The 18,650-nt window shown below is 50.4% G+C and overlaps 2 protein-coding genes and 1 pseudogene across 2 annotated transcripts in view; 1 reads left to right on the top strand and 2 right to left on the bottom strand.

The window, feature by feature from the left end:
* The first annotated feature begins 2,498 nt into the window (after nt 1-2,498).
* LOC104858159 lies at nt 2,499-3,715 on the top strand (annotated as a pseudogene).
* Nucleotides 3,716-8,683: 4,968 nt separating this feature from the next.
* Nucleotides 8,684-10,372, bottom strand: LOC104858120 (ribosomal L1 domain-containing protein 1-like). Its single transcript, XM_033767194.1, has one exon. It carries the CDS (start codon nt 10,317-10,319, stop codon nt 8,904-8,906), a length of 1,416 nt encoding a protein of 471 aa, XP_033623085.1. The 5' UTR covers nt 10,320-10,372; the 3' UTR covers nt 8,684-8,903.
* A 1,560-nt stretch (nt 10,373-11,932) lies between these two features.
* The window catches only part of Tmem189 (transmembrane protein 189), a 23,489-nt gene continuing 16,771 nt past the window's right edge, over nt 11,933-18,650 (bottom strand). Inside the window, exons 4-7 of the mRNA XM_033767087.1 lie at nt 17,919-18,010; nt 16,747-16,891; nt 14,983-15,195; nt 11,933-13,976 (exon numbers count right to left, since the gene is read on the bottom strand). Coding sequence (XP_033622978.1) covers nt 13,855-13,976; nt 14,983-15,195; nt 16,747-16,891; nt 17,919-18,010 — 572 coding nt within the window. The 3' untranslated portion in view covers nt 11,933-13,854. The remainder of the gene's footprint in view (nt 13,977-14,982; nt 15,196-16,746; nt 16,892-17,918; nt 18,011-18,650) is intronic.

The following is an 18,650-nucleotide window of genomic DNA, read 5'->3' as shown; positions in this document are numbered from 1 at the left end:
AAGGGAGGTCGCTTGCTTGCGGGAGCGGAGGCTTCCGGTGCGCGAGGGTCCAGCAACCTAGAGGTCTCCCGGGCTCGGGCGCGAGGAATGTGTGGGCTGCTGCGTGAGAGGGGCACGGGTGTTAGGTTTGCGCGGCGGCGGCCGTGAGAAGAAAAGGAGGAGGGGAGGCACAAAACAGCGCGTTTCTCATCGGGCACCTTTCTATCTATTTGGCTACTCCTAGCCTCCGTACCGGCTCAGGATTCGTGTGAAAATTGAAGCTGAGAGAGATCAAGCGATTTCTCTGAACTCAGCTGTTAAGTGGCTGAGTCAGAATTTGAAGCCAGACCTGACGGCCTTGCTTCCAGGACCATTGTTGCCGGCCCGAGGAGACCTCAGCACAGCTGAGGGGTTTGGGAAAGCGTTCACTCATCCAGCCACTCGCTCATTCATTCCTTCACTCCTCCACTCTTTCGCGCAACTGATCTAATATATATTAAGCGCCTCCTGTGTCCAAGCACTGTGCTAGTTGCTGGAGACGGAAATACATCCCTGAAGAAGCAAGTTCCTTAGAGGATTACATTCTGATCCAGTCCGTGGCAAATGGAGAGCAAGGAAACCAATAAAGAGGGCACTGTAATCATGATAGGGTCGAGAATAAACCAGGGATGGGGCAGCAGGGAGTGGCCAGGCAGGACCTCCTGAGCTGGTTACATTTCAACGAAGACCTGAATGATCCAAAGGAGGTAGCAGGAACACCATGTGCAAAGGCCCTGGGGATATATGTTTGGAAATAAATGATAAATCCAACACAAAAACTTTTTTTTTTAATTTTTTAAATTTTTGAGACAGGATCTCATTATGTAGTTGAGACTGACCTGGAACTCACTATGTAGCCCAGGCTGGTTTCCAACTCACAGCGATCCTCCTGCCTCAGCCTCCCCAGTGCTGGGATTACAGGTGTGCACCACCATGCCTGGCTCAAAACTCTTTGTCACAAGTGGCCTGCAGAGCCCTTACGGAGCCCTTACATGTATGTGGAAAGAAACAAAGGTGCAAGGTCACATGGCTAACCCCTATCCAAGTAAGGATCATTGTTCTGGGGTAGCGCTTACTAAGCTGCTCTCCATCCACTGCTTCCGCTCAGGCGGCTGCTGTTCTCTCCCACGTGGACGACCTCAGCAGCCTCCAATCTGCTATGGCAATCAAGTCTACTCAAAACACCCTCCTGCCCAAGCCTTTAAATGCTCCCCATTCCCTCTACAAAATAGCAGGAGTTGAGTACGGAATTACCCAATGGAACTGGGCAATTTAGTAATTTAGAGAGATCCTGTTTCAAAAAATAAAAAGGGGCTGGGGATGTAGCTCAGTGTGGAGCCCCTGGGTAACTTCACACACACAAAAAAAAGTATCCAGTAAAGACACACGAGACCACAGAGGGCCTTTTACAGTCTCTCCAGGCCTAGAGCGTGGACTCACAAGGCCCTGCACAGAGGCTGGGTCCAGGAGGGTTCCGCCTGGTCCACCTCTGAGCTTGTGACCGCCTCGCTTGCCCCTGCCTGGCTTTGGCATTGCTAGCGCCTCAGACCGCTGCACGGCTAGTAAATACCGTGCTTTGCAAAGCCTCTGAAACACACCCTCCCTTCTCCCTCCCCGGCCCATACTGTCCCCACTATCTTACTGTCCTGAGATCCGGCGTCACCCTCTCAGGGAAGTCCCCTCTGATTTCTCCAATCAGCTCTACTTGGCTCTCAAATGTGCCAGGTGCTTCCCTTTCCAGGCACAAATAGTGCAGCTTCATCTCATTTTGTATATCTCATGATTAAAAATTTGCCTTGGGGAGCACAGAAAATACCTGCCCTGGACATTGGCCCACTGTAAAGCATCAGTATGAGCAGAAACAGTTGTACTCCAAACGTAGACTCACTTGAGAAGTGAAAATTTCTAGGTTCAAGACTTTTTTCACCACTTTGCTGTGTGACTTCAAGTATGAGGTATATGAAATGCTCCAGGCATCTGTTTCCCTTCTGAAAAGGGAGAGGACAGTATAGACCTGAGACTTGCTATGGAGACAAAATATTTTGATAAAGTCCCTTGGTGTGTCGAGGAGGGATACCAGAAAAGCTGACATTTGCCAAGCCATTATAACCCACTCCCAACTTAATGCAGCACCTCCTAGGAATATACCTTTTATTTTCTTTCTTTTTTTTAGACAAGGTCTCACTACAGGTTGGCCTTGAATAAGCAGTCTTCCTGCCTCGGCCTCCCGAGTGCTCGGATTACAGGTGTGTACCACCTCATCAGGCTGGAATATGCCCATTTTAAAGATAAGAAAAGAGATATTCAGAGCCAACAAGCGGAGGAGTGAGGACTAAAACACGAGCCTCTTATCCACGATACTCATAAAGTGTCTACTCGCACAGATTCTATGGTTCTCGTAGGGAATATCTTGCAGGCAAAATTGACAATAACACAAATTCCCGTGCAAGGCGTAGCGCAGGAGGAAAAGGTTAAACCGTATGGCTCGGAGCATACTGGTAGCTGTAGTTCCGCCGTCGCAGCGCATGCTGGGAGCTGTAGTACTCACACTCCGTACGGGAGGAGCCCCGCCTCTTTCTGGGAGTCACAGCCACACCTGGGAGCAAATTTACTCCTGCGCCTTTCTTGGCTCTGGATTTGAGCTGATATACTCAGCTTTTGAGATGAGGGAATTTTGTTTTTAGCGGATTGTTGGAAAGTTTAAAATGGTTAAAAGAATTAGAAAATTTAGAGGACAGCTTGACACTAAGTGCTGTATAAATATTGAATGCTATTATTTAATTCTCAATGACCCTCACAAAGTAGCTGTTTCTGTTTCCATTTGTCAGGTGAGGAACAGAAATTGGGGATTTACCTCAGTGGTGCCGTGCTTGCCTTGCAAGCACAAGGTTCTGAGTTCGAACCCCGGTACCAAAGAAAGAAAGAAAAGACTCAGAAACTGAGGAGGCTCGGAGGAGTTATTTATTTTTTGGTTTTTTGGAGACAAGGTCCTTCCTGTATAATGCAGGCTGTCCCGCCTCAGCCCGAGTGCTGGGCTTACAGGCGTCACCACCAGGCTGGGCTTTGGAGGATTCAGGCATGTTAGAGTTACATGTTAGGGTCACACGACGAAGAAGGAATAAAACCAGTTTTGGAATCAGCTGCTTGTAGCCTTGGGGCACCCGCCGGTTCCCTGAAACGAGGGAGGGGGAGCCCAGGAGATTTTAAACAAAACATGTGCAGTAGATCGGTGTTTTCACAAGGTGCAGGGTGGCTGCTGCCTCGAGGGGACTGGACAGGGCAGCAGTGAGATTAGAGGTGGAGGAGGGCAGGGGGAGGTGCGCTGCATTCTGCTGACCGCCAGACGGGCCATGTCCCCACACGGGAAGAGGGTTATTGGACTCATTCCGCTCACCTGGTAAAAGCTGGGGGACTTTCCAGTGGTGACGACCTCCCCACAAGAACACGCCTCTCTCAAAAGATCTCCTTCACCCTCTCCAGACAAGGAGAAGAGGAAACACAAGGAGTACCTGGGGCAGAGCCCCAGTTTCTACTTCATGGACGCGAGGTACCCAGGATGCTATAAAATCCCCACTATCTTCAGACGTGCACAGACGGTAGTTCTGTGTTCACCTGCTCCACTGTCCTCTGCCAGCCTACGGGAGGAAAAGCAAGGCTCACAGAAGGATGCTCCTCCAGGGGGAGCAAGCGACACTAACGGTACCCTGAGTCAAGAGGAATAGGAAGCCGATCCAATAAACACATTTTGGATAAAAAGAAAAAGGCTGGGGAAGAAAGCCTGTTCTCTCTTGTTTCCTTCTTTGTATAATATGAGGTTGTGATAGTTTGAGCTGTGGCAACCACAACGAGACTATGAGGCACAAGTCTCACCAGAAAGCTGACGGTGCCAGCACAGAAAGATGGCAAGAGCCAGGTACTGGAGGGTGTGATTGAGATGCTGAAGGAATCCGGGGCTGATTACCTATGCGCATCTTAAGGCAGAGTGTGAGTGTCCCTCCCTTAGTCTGTTCTCAAAGGCAGGAGTTTGTACAGCCTGAAAACATGTAATCGACACAGGAAGATGGCCCAGTGGTCCACTTCACAAACTACAGATTTGATTGTCCCAAGCATTCATTCAAAAACTATGTTCATCTGGGGATTTAGGGCAGTGGCACTATGCCTGCCTTGTGAGCTCAAGGTCCTGAGTTTGATCCCCAGTACAAAAACAAAACACTTGGTGCAATAAACCTTTGGAATTTATCTTGAAAAAAACAAAAACCTATGTTCAGGTTGGCTGCGGTGGTGCACACCTGTAATCTCAGTGCTCAGGAGGCTGAGGCAGGAGGATTGCTGCAAATTCAAGGCCAGCCTGGGCTACATAATGAGTTCCAGGCCAGCCTGAACTATATAGCGAGACCCTGTCTCAAAAATACAAAAACAATAATCCCCAAAAAGACTATGTTCAGGGCCAGGGATTTAGTTTAGAGGTGCCACCATCTGCCTTGCAAGCACAAAGTCCCACCTTTGGTCCCCAGTACCAAACAAACCAAAAACCCTAAAATTTATGTTCAAACAAGGTGGGCTGTTTGAGAGTTTCTGGATGTTAAAGACATGGGTAATTTGAAAGAAAGTATATTTAAAAATGTAAAAACAGGGCCAGGGATTTAGCGCAGTGGTGCCGCTGCCTGCCTCTCAAGCACAAGGACCCGAGTACAAGCCCCAGTACCAAAACAAACAAACAACAATGTAAACACCTAAAATTATATAATGTTCTCCACAGCTGGTGTGATGGTGCACACCTGTAATCCCAGCACTGGGAAGGCTGAGGCGGGAGGATCGCCACGAGTTGGAGACCAGCCTGGGCTACACAGTGAGTTCGAGACCATCTTGGACTATGTAGCAAGATCCTGACTCAAAAAAACAAAAACAAAATATATAATTTTTCCCACAATATGTTTACATTCCCAATTAGTAATTAAGGAAAGGAAAAACCCTAACCTCATGCTATAGCGCTTGTTTGTTTGTTTTGAGACAGGCTGGCCTCACCTTGCAGCGATCCTCCTGCCTCAACCTCCAGAGTGCTGAGACCACAGGCATGCGCTACCATGCCCAGCTCCTACTGAGACACTATGTGGGGTTAAAATAAAACACACAATCACAAAGCGCTGGGAGCAAGTGAAGAAGGGCATGGTTCATTCTTTCTTTTCTTCTTCTTTCTTTTTTTTTTTTTCTAAGCACATCAACTACCCCTGAGCCCCAGCCCAGCTTTTGCCTTACACAATTGATTTCCCCAATGTCTGAATTTTGTATCGTTTGTTACTTTTCGGTCAGGGTGGGAGCCAGGGGAGTGACAGAGGCAGAATTACAGAGTTCTTCCAACTCATTAAGAAAATAGATGGCAGGGTGTGGTGGGCCACACCTGTCAGCCCAGCACTTGGGAGGCTGAGGCAGAAGGTTTGCTGCGAGTTTGAGGCCAGCCTGTGAGTTCAAGCCCAGCCTAAACTGCATAGCAAGACCTTTTCTCAAAAAAAAGAAAAAAAAAAGAAAAAAAGAAAAGAAAAGAAAAAGAAAATAGATAGTGCTGGCTTGTGGCTCAGTGGTACAGCACTTGCCTAGCACACACAAGGCCCTGGGCTCAAACTCTAACACCATAAAAAGAAAAGAAAAAAAGAAAGAAAGAAAGAAAGAAAGAAAAAGAACAGAAAAGAAAACCAAAAACCTCCCAAAAGATAATAATCATCGCAAACGTGTATCAAGCATTTACTGCCTTCCAGGAATACGGTGCTTTGCATTTTCACAAGCACAGTACCCTAGTCTCCCTATTTACTTTTATTTACTCTTAAGGCAAAAGAGACTCAGGACAGCTAAATAACTCAGTCACAAGCTTATGAGTGGCAGAGCTGGGATTTGAACCCCATGCCCTTAAACACTACTGCGCTCTCTCCCAGGAAAACTGGAAAAGAACGTGACCATAGGAAGGAGATACAAATGACTTTTCAACTCACAATAAGACATTCAGTCTCACTCACATGTTGTATTTCAGTGATTCTAAGATGCAACTTCTGCATTCAAACATCGAAATCAGGACGCATCTCAAGGCCTCTTAGATTCAGTAAAGTACAGGAGGAGAAATGCAGACGAAAACCACCTATCAGACGGCGGAGGGCTCCACACCTGAGAACACCGTGCTGGCAAACAGGCTCCCTGAGCTGAGGATAAACTGTAGAGCTGCAGCGGAAGGCTGCTGTGAGCTTAGATCACAAGCAGCCTTTGACCCTGATGCAGCAGGTTCCAGGAAGTGGGCCTTCGGATCCACAGGCCCCAGTGAGCAAAGACCAAGTGCTCTGCTGCCTGTAAGCTCAGTTTGTAAAACCCAAACCTGAAAACCTCAACACCCAATGAGATGAATTCTAAAAATGCAGAGGAAGCCTGGCGCGGTGGTGCACATCTGTGATCCCAGCTTCTTGGAGGCCAGATTGGGCATTAGTGAGACCCTATCTCAAAAATAAAAAGTGGGGTTCAATTCAGATAAACAAAAGATCAGGTCTGCTCCGACAATGGAATGTTACACAGTTGAAAAGGAATAAGGAAATTACCTGATTATTGATGATAACACATCTCCAAGTTGGGCGTGGCAGTGCACACCTTTGACCCTAGCACTGGGGAGGCTGAGGCAGGAGGATCCCTGCAAGTTCGAGGCCAGCCTGAGCTACACAGTGAGAGAAAGCCCAGCCTGAACTACAAAGGGAGGCTCCCCCTATCCCCAAAAGCCAAAAAGAACACTACCCCCAAAGTACGTTAAATGAAAAACAGGAAAGGAAATGCGGGACTGTATGCACGATGTCTGCGAGGTGTGGGAGAGGGGTGTGTGTGGCCCTCTCGGGGCTTCCCTAAGGGACACGCAGGGGTCTTGTCAAAGTGATGGCCTTGGAAGGGGATGGAGGGCCGGGGGAACACAGCTGGGGGGACCTTACTCTTCTCTGGACCAGGGGTGGGAAGCTTTCCCTGTAAAAGAGCCAGAGAGTAAATATTTTAGCTTTGTCCCTGGTTGGTCTGTGTTGTAACCATTTGTTTACCTCTGTTGCTACCAAGCAAGAGCCACAGACAATAGGCAAATGAATGGGTGTGGCTGCGCCAGTCAGCTTTACGAGGGACCCTGAAATCTGAAGGGCGAGTGTTGTAAAATACCCACCCCACATAAACATTTAAGAAACGCTTGTTAGCCAACCTTGGTGGCACATGCCTGTAATTCCAGCATCCTGGGAGGCTGAGGCAAGAGGATGGCAAGTTTTTGTTGTTTTGTTTTTTTTTTAATTTATTTGGGTGTTTTGAGACAGGGTCTCACTGTGTAGTTGAGACTAACCTGGAACTCACTATGTAGTCCAGGATGGTCTCGAACTCACAGCGATCCTCCTGCCTCAGCCTCCCGAGTGCTGGGATTACAGGCGTGTGCCACCACGCCCGGCTTATTTTTTAATTTTTAAAATAAAATTTATCCCATTACCTCTCCTCAAGCCCCCACCCCTCCCTTTGTACAAAAGCTTTTTTTCCTTTTCTTTTCTTCTTCTATTTTCACTCCTCCTCTTGCCCCTCTTATGTGGTTTGGTTCCTATTCTTTTATGTAGGTAACACCGCTTACAAACCGATGAGCAAAAGGTGGGTGAACTATTATCCATAGGGCTGGGTTAACGCTGGGGGCTGACGGCCTGAGGCCTGCACCTGCGGCCCCTCTGAGAAGCAGGGCCCAGCCTGGGAGGCAACATGTTCGCGCTGCACGTTACCTACCCTGTTCTGCCACCAGAGGGCAGCACAGGCATACCTGAAACCGGGCCATCCAGGCACCACCCCCTCGGTCGCAGGGTTGGCATAGGCACCTGTTTTATTTTGCCCACGGTATGTTTTAAACATGGAGCCTTCGTTGTAAAAAATCTGCATTACTGCCACACTTTGGCAGTACTGGGGATTGAGCCCTGGGACTTGGCACTGAGATTGATCTCCAACTCTTTTTCAAAAAAAATTTTTTTTTTAAATTGACAATATTTATATGGTGTAAAACAATTCACAAACCACTGTAGTTATGGCTGGTGTACTGATGTTTCTCCAAAGCCTCTTGCAGTCACAGGTGGGGCTTTTTCAGAGGTGGCTGGGTCTACAGTGTGTGATGCTGGGAGTAGGGGTATGTGATTACTCAATCAGTCCACTGATTTGGCACTGCCTTCCCTAATCCCAGTAGCTAGTGTATAGAAGGGGCAGAAAGCTAGTGTGAGGAAATGAATCACATCATAACCCTTTAAGTCAAACCGCTGAGAGTTGGAATGCCAACAGTGTATCTAATTAGAAGCAAACATTACACTTTAATAAAAAAAGTCACAAACATAAAGCATTCATTTTGCCTGACATTAACAATTAAACAAAAGAACAATTTAAAAATACCCTTTAGCCAGTGTTTCTTATAACCAGATACTTGCAGGAGTTACCTGTGGAGATTCTAAAATATTTATATCCATCCAGGCCTCATTTTTGTTTTGGTATCAGGGATCGAAATTGGGACCTTGTGCTTATGAGGCAGGTGCCATGCCACTGGGTTAAATCCCTGGCCAAGGCCTCATTTTTGAAGAAGGTTGCAATGGTGGATCAGGACCCATGTTTTTCTTTTACTTATTTATTTTGGGGGGCATGTTGGGGATTGAACTCAGGCCCTTGTGCTTGCAAGGCAGGTGGCGAAACCACTGAGCTAAATCCCCGGCCCTTTACTCATTTCTTCTTAATGGTGCAGAGGACTGAGCCCATAGCATTGTACATGCTGGGCAAGTCCTCTACTGCAAGCTACACCTCCAATCCAGGACCCAAGGATTTTCCAACAGTCCTCAGGTAACTGCTGTTTTCTTCTGGTTGAGTCAGTGATTTTAGGTTGGCTGGGGCACTCTGGGGTTTTTTGGTGATTGTTTAGGGGTGTGGGGAGTGTTCCTTGTAGAATTATTAGCAGTAGGAAAGAGCTTGGCCTCTGGCTTTTTTGGAGTCTGTCTCAGATCTTTCTTCCCTGGTGAGTGTTTTCTTTGTTTCTTCTTCTGTCCTATTTTTGGCTTCTTCCCTGGACCTGCACCTGGGGTCTCAGGAACCAGCAGGGCCTTTCTCTTCTTGCCCTTAGGTGTATTGGGACCAGGACTCTTTTTTGGAGACTTCTTCCCTGTGACAGGTTTTTGCACCTCAACTTTTTCTTTTACTGAAGTCTTGTTTATTGGTACCAGCTGTGGAATTTCATCATCAGATTCATTTTTCACTTTAACTTTGGTTTTCACTTTGCCGGTTTTTTTCTTCTGGGACCCACGGCTCTTCACAGAAGCACCTTTGGTTTTAAATGTCAGACGACCTTTAATTAGGACTGACGCGGCCTTCTGAGCTTTTAACTTTAACTTTTGTTTTTCCCTCTTCAGCTTCTGCCTTTCACGATATTTTTCCTCTCTTTTTTTCCTCTTTGCTTCTTTTTCTTTCAGTTCACTGATGGAGATTTTGTTGGTTGCATTCCGATAAGAAATAAATGATGAAAAGATGGGAAGGGAAGCCGACTTCATAGTTTTCACGAACAGGAGTTTCACACTTTTCCACTTCTCCGGCAATTTTTCTGAAAGACTCTTTGCCACAGCAACAATGTTTTCAGTGATGTGTTGAGCCCGCATTCCAGTGTGACCGATGCGTATAGAACTGCAAGAACCACTTTTGGAGATGTTTAAGACAGTCCCAGCTAGACAGCTGTTGATCTCTTTTGATAAATTCTTGGCCTTAAGGTTTATAGGTACTGGAACTTTCTTCCTTTGGTAGAAATGTCTTCCTATGTGTGAGGGCAAAAGCCGCCTAATTCTTTCATCAGTAAGGAAGAGATCAAAACTATTCAGGAGGTGGAGCTTGGCTTCATAGGCTTTATATTCTGTTTTCAAAGTTTGGAAAGGAATAATCCGAGATATTGTTTTAATTCCATGCTTGTTCAAAAGCTTTTTATAGAAGCGTTCTGTCTGTTCAGTTGCCTCGAGTTCATCCTTGGTAAATAAGCAGATTTCCGAAGAATCTGATCGAATATTATAAGGCAAGGACAATCTGACTCTCAGTTCTTTTCCTGGAATTTTCCATAATATCACCATTAAAAACAAATTTTGATTTTCATTCAAAAGCAATCCATTTTTGTTCTTCCTGGATTTAGAATGCGTCAACAAAGCTTCCACTGCCTTTCTAATCTGCTCTTTGTCCAGCTGCTCTAGGGAGGTCAGCTCTGCCGGAGTCGAGGTGGCGGCTAAAGCCGACTGTTTCGGGGAGGACGAATCCTCCATTTTGTTCCCACCTCGTGCAAAGTACCACGCCACCCCTCTTTTTCAAAATTTTGAGACAAGGTTTCTAAGTTGCCCAGGCTGAGCTCGGACTTGTTATCCTCCTGCCTCAGCCTCCCAGAGTGCTGAGACTATAGGTTTGCAGCATGACGTGTGGCTCCTTTCTTTTAGCTGATACGAGTAACCCTGAACTCTGGGCCCTGGTGTCTCTGGGTCATCCTGGTCTCCCAGTCAGCTGCCGCTTCTCAAGTGGCTGATGTTTTTCCCGAAGGACACATTTCTCACTTGTCACCTGCCTTACCTTCCCCTCCACTGGGCAGCTGGATGAGTGTAATAAGTGCAAGGTTCTGCTTGTACCTTCAGCCACCTAGCAGTTGTGTGGGATGATACAGGACCTCGTGCGTGCCTAATTACCCATCTGCAAATGGTGCCAGCAGTAGTCACTTAGAGCTGCACAGACTGCATTTGTTTGCTTGTTTGTTTTTTTTTGGTACCGGGGATCGAACTCAGGCCCTTGTGCTTGTGAGGCAGGCGGCAGAACCACTGAGCCAAATCCCCAGCCTGTTTGTATTTTTAAGCCAGGGTCTCACTATGTAGTCCAGGTTGGCCTTGACCTCAAGACGATCCTCCTGCCTCAGCCTCCCGAGTGTTGGGATGACAGGTGTGCACCACCACACCTGGCTTGCAGGGCTGCTTATGGGACCTGTGCAGAGGTCTCTAGTCTGGAGTGTGGTCATTATTCGGTAGAAACTGAGTAGCATCTCCCCCTCTGGCTGTGCAAGTCCCACCTCATAGGTGGCCCCAACTCCCTCTAACCAAAGCAGAACATTTCCTCTTGTTTGGCAAAGTATTCAGGAGATGCAAGATAAGAGTTTCAGGCCCAGCTCCCTCCGTGGTAACTGTGGGACCTTGTTTCAACCTTTCTCTCTGGGCTCAAACTAATATATATATATATATATTTTGTACCAGGGATCAAACTCAGGACCTTGCACTTGTGAGGCATGTGCAGTGTCACCGAGCTAAATCCCCGACCCTAGCTGAGATTTTTTGCCAGCTCCAGGCAGCTGGCACAGGTCAACAGGACCCGGGAACAGGAAGCCAATTCCTGCCTCCGAGATTGCTCTTCTGGCCCCTCTGGAGGGTGGTTGCTTGTCCCATCACCATATACTATTTTGTAGTTAACTCCTTCTCTTCCTGGCAGCTCCCTCCCTCCCATTGTTCGGGGAGGGCTGATCCCACTCTTGCAACCACAGTGGACCCATTTCAGCTCAGGCCAATCAGAACAGTGCATGCCCCTTGGGCCAAGGTGACTGATCCAGGGGCAGACACATGACCCATTCCAGGCCAATGAGAGCCTGCCCTGGGACTTTCACTGTAACTAAGCGATGTGAGGAAGACTTCGGAGATCCGTAAGTTGAAGCAATGTTGTCTCAACTCAGAAAAACTCAGCAGAGACCACGTTCTCATCCTGCCAAACCCTAAGTCAAAACCACCTGTGCACTTTTGTTTTTTATGAGCTGTTATTTTATTTTTTATTTTTATTTTTATTTTTTGAGACAGTTTCACCGTGTGGTCCAGGCTGGCCTTGAACTATGTAGCCCAAGCTGGCCTCAAACTCATGGCACTCTTCCTGCCTCAGCTTCCCAGGATTATAGGTGTGTGCCCTCAGGCCTGGGTACTGTTACTCTAGCTATTCATTCCTGCCTTAATTTTCTGTCACTTAGGAGCCGAGAAATTCTAATCCCCCTTCCTCAGTAACAAGTCTACTGGTGGGCAAACTGGACGGAAAATGAAGTTCTGGGTCACATTTTAAAAAAATAAATAAATGCTGTATCTGTGGCTGCTATGGAGTTCTAAAAATTTCCTGTTCCTAGCACCACCAAGGCTCACTTTCTTCTAAGTAATGATGCTGCAGGCATTAGCCCAGTTTGTGAGCTCAAACCCAGGGTTTGCCCACATCAGGCAAGTGCTTCACCTCTGCCCTGCACTCCCAGCCTAGATACCGAGTGTGTAGTGTCCACTACTGAATTCCAGCTCCTGGCCCATACGTGTCTTAGAATTACTTGGTCAAAAAAATAAGTTACTTGTCTTTTAGATCTAGCAGCTGGACCTCTCTGCCTGTGAGGCTCTGTAAGAACCCCATTTTTCTACCTGCACCTTCCACTTTCCCTAGTCTAGTCCAGTGTCACCATCTTTTAGCCTCCCCAGGCACATTCCTACCTCAGGACCTTTGCACTTCCTGTAACATCAAGAGGCTCCTCCCCATTCTTCATTTGCTGGCTCCACCTCCTGTAGGTCTCAGCAACTATGGCAACAGAAATGCCTCTGCCTGACAGTCCCACCCTGCTTTTCCAGTGTGGTTCTATCTTGCTTGACTTTCTTCACAAATGACCGTCCGGATCTCCATGTGCATTATGATGTTGACTCTCTTTCCCCAGTTGGTCATTTCCACCAGAGCAAATCCTGGTGCCCCAGTGTCCAGGCCTGAGCCCGGCACATCTTAGGTGCTAAGGGATTTTTCAGCCCGAGTCAGCCTTTGTTACTCTGTCTTGATGTTCGCGAGGGCCCAGTCCCGCATGATCGGGGTCTTCTCCCAAAGTGCTGGAAGCACATGTTAGTACTGACTCAGTCTCAGGTGACAAGGCGACCATCCTGGGGCCACAGCTGCTTTGGGGGAGCCTCACCCCCCCCCCAGGAAACACCACAGGCAGCCAAGGTTAAGGAGACGCTTGGTGCTTTGTTATAAATATATTACGTACATCCAAAACATGACATTAAAATATTACTCCGTGTTACAGAAAAGATATTAAGGCTTTCTATTATTTACATTAAACAAGCAAGCACCTTTAAAAAAAAAAATTAAAAACCCTCACTCTTCCTCCTCTGACACACCTTGGTCAGAAGGGGCAGCATCCTCTTCCCAAATGACCGAGACCTTTTACAGGCGTTCTGCGCTGTGAAGAGGTCCCCTACAGAAAAGCCAGGTCTGCTGGAATACACGGGCAGGTGGAGGCAGGTGAGGAGAAGCGGGTGTCAGGACTTGGGCCGGACTCCAGCCACTTCTGGACCCCTGCCGAGTGCTGCCACCCTTGGGCAGAGACGCTGGGCCACAGGTGGTGGCTGCAGCTGTCCCCCCAGGCAGGGCTTTCATGATCAGTTTGCAGGGCTATGGCGGGATAATGATGTGGGGACTCCCCAGACCTCTGGGGCCAGAGAAGGAAGGACAGACAGAGGTGATGAGGTGGACCCAAAGCGGGCAGGGCAGGGTGTGTGGGGTGGGTGGCCGCCTCTGCCCGGGACGGCCAGCAGGGCAGGCTCCCTCTTGTGCAGTCAGGCTTGGCAGGCGTAGCAGCTCGGGAGGCCAAGGAAAGAAAATGAACAGAGGAAATCGAAAACCAGTGGCTCAAGTATTCTGTGTCCCGGGGTGCCCAGGCCCAGATCAGGAGGTGTTCTCGCCAGCTCAAGCAGGCTGGGATTTGGCAGATGGCTTCAGTTTGGGGCTAGGAAGGTTGGCAACCAGACGGCAGACTTGGAGAAGCTACTTGATCTTCTGGGCCCATTTCATGTCGTCTGCCCGAGGCTTCTCGCCCGTCAGGCCCTGGATGAGGTCCTCCAGACGCCGCCAGAAACCCATCTTCTCCAGCGGGTAGTTGAGCCAGCCTGTGGCAGAAACAGCATGGGGTAGGGTGAGCGGGAGCTGCTGTCCCGGGGTGCGGGCCATGGGAAAGGCTCTGCAGGGGGACAGGGACAACACTGCCCAGGACGCCTGCGGTGGGGGCTCCCGGGTGCCACTCCGCTCCTGCTGGCGGCTCCCTGCCCCTCTGCTGCAAAGCCTTCCCGACAGCCCACAGAAACAGCAGCCCTCAGGGTCTGTCCCCACGGCTGGCTCTTCACTTGTGTGCGGCCTCTGTGACAATCTGTGAGTGCTGTCCCTAACTCGGCTACGGTCAGCAGGGAGAGCGCCGGCTGGCAGGGAGTTCACTGAAGAGCTCTCCCAAGCCCCAAAACACAGCTGTCCGACAGCCTCCGTTCCCTGCCAGGCGACAGGAGCACAGCCGAGCTGGGGGAGGAGCCCCTGGTCAGTAGGCGGTTAACTCTCCTCCTAAACGACCTCAGTCTTAGCCCCAAACCTGCCCTCCGAGGAGAGGGGCTTTCGAATGTGCAGAGAATGTCGTGGCTCATTCTTCCACCTCCGCAAAGACGCAGAAACCCAGCACTGCAGCAGTGGCTTACGAAACACCTTACTGTGCATGGAGCACTGGACTCAGCCAGCTCCCTATTTCTACTTCGGCCCCGAGGAGGGGCGCTGAGACCCCGACTTGTGGCGACGAAAGTGACCGGCACCAGGAGTGTCCTGAAGGCACACACAGGATGGCTGGAGGCACCCCCGGGGCGGCCTGACTTTGAGTGTTGGGGAGGGAACCTAGGGGTGCTCTGCCACCAAGCTATAGCCCCAGCCTTTTATTTTTTGTGTTTTTGAGTCAGGGTCTCCCTATGTAGCCCAGCCTGGCCTCAAATTCAGAGATCCTCCTGCCTCAGCCTCCCACATAGGTGAGCCTCTGCCTGGACGTGTGTTCTGAGAACAACCTGAGGGCCAGAACTGTAGGACCTCCCACTGTGACCTCTGACCCCACAGATGGCACAGCAGCTGGAGCCAGCGCCACACCTGTGGTGATGCAGAAGTAGGTCTCGTGGGGTGAGACATGGTGGATGCGGTGGTGTTTACGTGGCAGGATGATGTGCCAGTCCTGCAGGAGGGTGACCCAGCGTGGCAGCCCGAAGTATGTGTGTGACCACTTGTGGATCTGGTTGGTGAAGGTGCCGAAGATGATCAGGCAGAAGACGAAGCATTCCCAGGGGTACAGCTGCTCCAGGGCTTCTGCAGGAGGCAGGAGGGGACCCACAGAGCTGTCACATGGGGTGGGGTGTCCCCACCATCCCTGGGCAGCAGACAATGGAGGGTCATGAGCGATGGCTCAGCAAGGGCCCGGCCCAGGTCCCTGCCCTCACTCCCTGGTTGTATTGGCTCAGGCTGAGGACTCTGCTCTTTGACTTTCAATTTCTTTAGCTTTTTTTTTTTTTTTTCCTTTTCTGGGACAGGGTCTCACTGGCTTGCCTTGAACTCATTATGTGGCCCAGACTGGCCTCAAGGTGATTCTCCTGCCTCAGCCTCCAAAGTTCTGGGATTAGACCCATGTGCCACCATTCCTGGCTGTGAGTCTCCCTCTCTTCATCATAAAGTGGGATTAAGGCTTTTGCCCAGAAAGCAGAGCCTGGGCAGTTTACATGCATGTGATTTATCCAGGGAGTTTCAGCCTGACCTGGGGGGCGGGGCTCTGGGTGCCACTACCTCTAAAGCTGGCCCATCCAGACTCACCCCGAGGGGTGAATCGGGACCTCCCCGCCAGGTCGGTGCAGGAGGGGTGGCAGGGAGGGCACCACCGCCCACAGATCCTCGCAGCCTCCCCACAGTATCGGTGAGGTGCGAGCTCTTAGGCCAGGACGAGGCCCCGTGCTTGCTGGCCGGACTGGGGGACGCGACCCTCCCAGACAGGCAGCACTGAGGCCTCAATTCCTGGCATTTCTTCCGGGCAATGCTAGGGATGGAGACCTGGGCCTCGTGCACCCTGGGCAAGTGCTCTACACCGAGCCGCAGCCTGTGCCCCTCCTGCCCAAAGCCTCAGGGCAGGCAGGTACTGCAGACAAACATGGCGGCTCAGGGGCAAAGAGCAGGCATTAGTGAGGAGTTAGGTCAACCGGGCACATGTGTCTTGTCACAGGAGGTGGCTACCGTTTGGTGCCAGCTTAGTGAAGCCAGGCAGGGACAGAGACCCAGGTGGCCCCAGCCCCTGACAGATGGGGTTGCCAGAGAGAAGCAGGAACCCAGGTATTTATGAAAAATACCTCCCATTCCCACCCCGGCTTTGAGGCACTGGGGACTGAACTAGAACCTCTGCACTAAGCCACATCACCCGCCCTTTTAGTTTGAGACAGGTCTCACTAAGTACATGCTGGCCTCGAACTTGAGATCTTCCTGCGTCAGCCTTCTAGAGTAAAATACTTCAATTTTATGTGAAGATGACTGGAGAGAATATTTTATTTTATTTTTTGGTACCAGGGATTGAACTCTGGTCCTTGCGCTTGTGAGGCAGGTGGTGGCACCACGGAGCTAAATCCCCAGCCTTGGAGAGAATATTTTAAATCACTGCGAGCAGGCTGAGTGATGTGTTGCATGCCTGTAATCCCAGCACTTGGGAGGCTGAGGCAAGGGGATCGCTGCGAGTTTGAGAGCAGCCTGATCTCCCTGTCTCAAAAATAAAAGAAATAAACACCGCGAGCAGCCCCGCTCATACCTGCAAGCCCCAGAAGCCTCCTGGGGGGGTCTCTCCCTGATGCCCCTGCGGGCGCTGCACCGACCGGCTGGCCTTACCTGTGCTGTGGGTGTGGAACTTGTAGGCCATGTTGAGCAGTGGCAGCAGCGTCACCAGGCAGTTGTCGCCGTTGGTCTCGATGAAGTCGTGCCTTGTGATGGCCGTGGGGTCGATGTGGTGCTCCCGGAAGGGGCGGATGAACGCCTGCAGCAGGTCGGGCACCACTCACCGGTCAGCCACAGTGCCCAGTGCTCTCCGGCAGGAAACGCGCCTGCCCTCGCTCCTCCCACCCCACCGACACGGCCTCTGCTCAGCCTTCAAGGTCATGGTCTACAGCTGTGGTGGACATGGGTTGAAATGACCCCAGCAGTACCCTTCCCCCAAGGGTTTGGAGATAACCTGGGCCCTGCTCCTCCACCCTGAGACATATGAAGGCCCGTAAGGTAACAGACAGGGACCGTCTTGGGGTCCCCAGCATCTGAGTCCCTCCTCCGGGGGGCAGCTGCCCTCCTGTCCCTACAAGCTGTTCTGACGGGGCAGACTCCAGGAGGCGGGCTGACCACTTGTGAGAGGGAATCGGAGACAGAGACGGAGAGACAGGAAGAGGGGATACTGACGGCTGGACCCCAGGGCCCACCATCACTTAATTCGGCTTCCCCTGAGAGTTTCAGGTCTGTGAATCTGAAACCTTGTGTGAGCAGAATAGAACAGTATGGATTAGATTTTCTTTCGCCACCAAAAAAATTTCACCGACACAAGATAAAATCCAATTTAAAGCCAGGTATGGTGGAACATGCCTGTAATCCCAGTGCCCTGGGAGGCTGAGGCAGGAAGATTACAAGTATGAGTCTAGCCTGAGTAATGAAGCAAGATTATGTTGAAACCGGAAAAAAAAAAAAAAAAAAAAAGGCTGGGGATATAATTCTGTGCAAAGACCCTGCGTTCTGTCCCCATTACTGGAAAAAACCCCAATGAAAACAAATGGATGGACTAGGGAAGGAGAGGAAGAGCAAGACATGGTCTCTACGCAGAAGGCAGGCACACGGCGGAGCTCTCCGACCATCCCAGGCCTGCTGCTTCTGTGTCCATCAATCCCGGGAGATTCCCGCCCTGGCCTTGGAGGACATGCGAAGGCCAGGCTAGAACGACGCTTCCCATCTCCCCGACCGGGCAACTGAGGCTTAGAGAGGAAAGGGGACTCACCCAAGGCCACGCAGCCCGACATACGCACCTTCCCCACGATGGGCAGCTCCACGGAGCCCCACGTGTCGGCCCCCCAGTGCACCAGGCCGGACAGGAAGTCAGCGATGAGCGCCCCTGCCACTGAGGACAGAAGAGGGTGACAGGGTGAGCGGCCGGCCCCGCACCCTCCCGCAGCAGGGGCACTCGTTGCCTGGGACGCTCCCTCCCCCGGCTCCCCCAGCCCCAGGGGATGTCTCCCCATCCCTCCTTTCAGCCCCACACAGGAAGCCGGGGTGCCGCTGGGACTGGAGAAATGTCCTGCTGGACTTGGTGTGAACCCCTCAGATCGTGGAGCCGCCCGTTTAGCTCTCAGTCAGCTCAGAACGCAGTGAGGTCTCCATCACTTGCTTGCTGTGTGACACTGAACACGTTACTTAACACCTCTGTGCCCCGGGTCCCTCTTGTGAGACAGGAATGACAACGGTTATAAAAACACAGGGCGGGCAGGGGATTTAGTCCAGTGGTGCCACCACCTGCTTTGCAAGTGTAAGGTCCCAAGTTTGATCCCCGGTGCAAAAAAACACAGGGCAATATATAAAATCAACATTAAGATATGCATAACTTTTGTACACACCAATAGTGTGAACTTTCCTGGGTGTGGTGGTACATTCCTTAGTCCTGGAACTAGGGATCTGAGCTAGGAGCATACTGTGAGTTTGAGGCAGGCCTGCACTACACAGTGAGTTCAAGGCCAGCCAGACCCTATCTCAAAAAAAAAAAA

Source organism: Fukomys damarensis, unplaced genomic scaffold (assembly GCF_012274545.1).
Source record: "Fukomys damarensis isolate Sample0158 unplaced genomic scaffold, DMR_v1.0_HiC HiC_scaffold_22, whole genome shotgun sequence".
NCBI lineage: Eukaryota > Metazoa > Chordata > Mammalia > Rodentia > Bathyergidae > Fukomys > Fukomys damarensis.
Note: the sequence above shows the minus strand (reverse complement) of the source record. Positions and strands in the feature narration are given on the sequence as shown.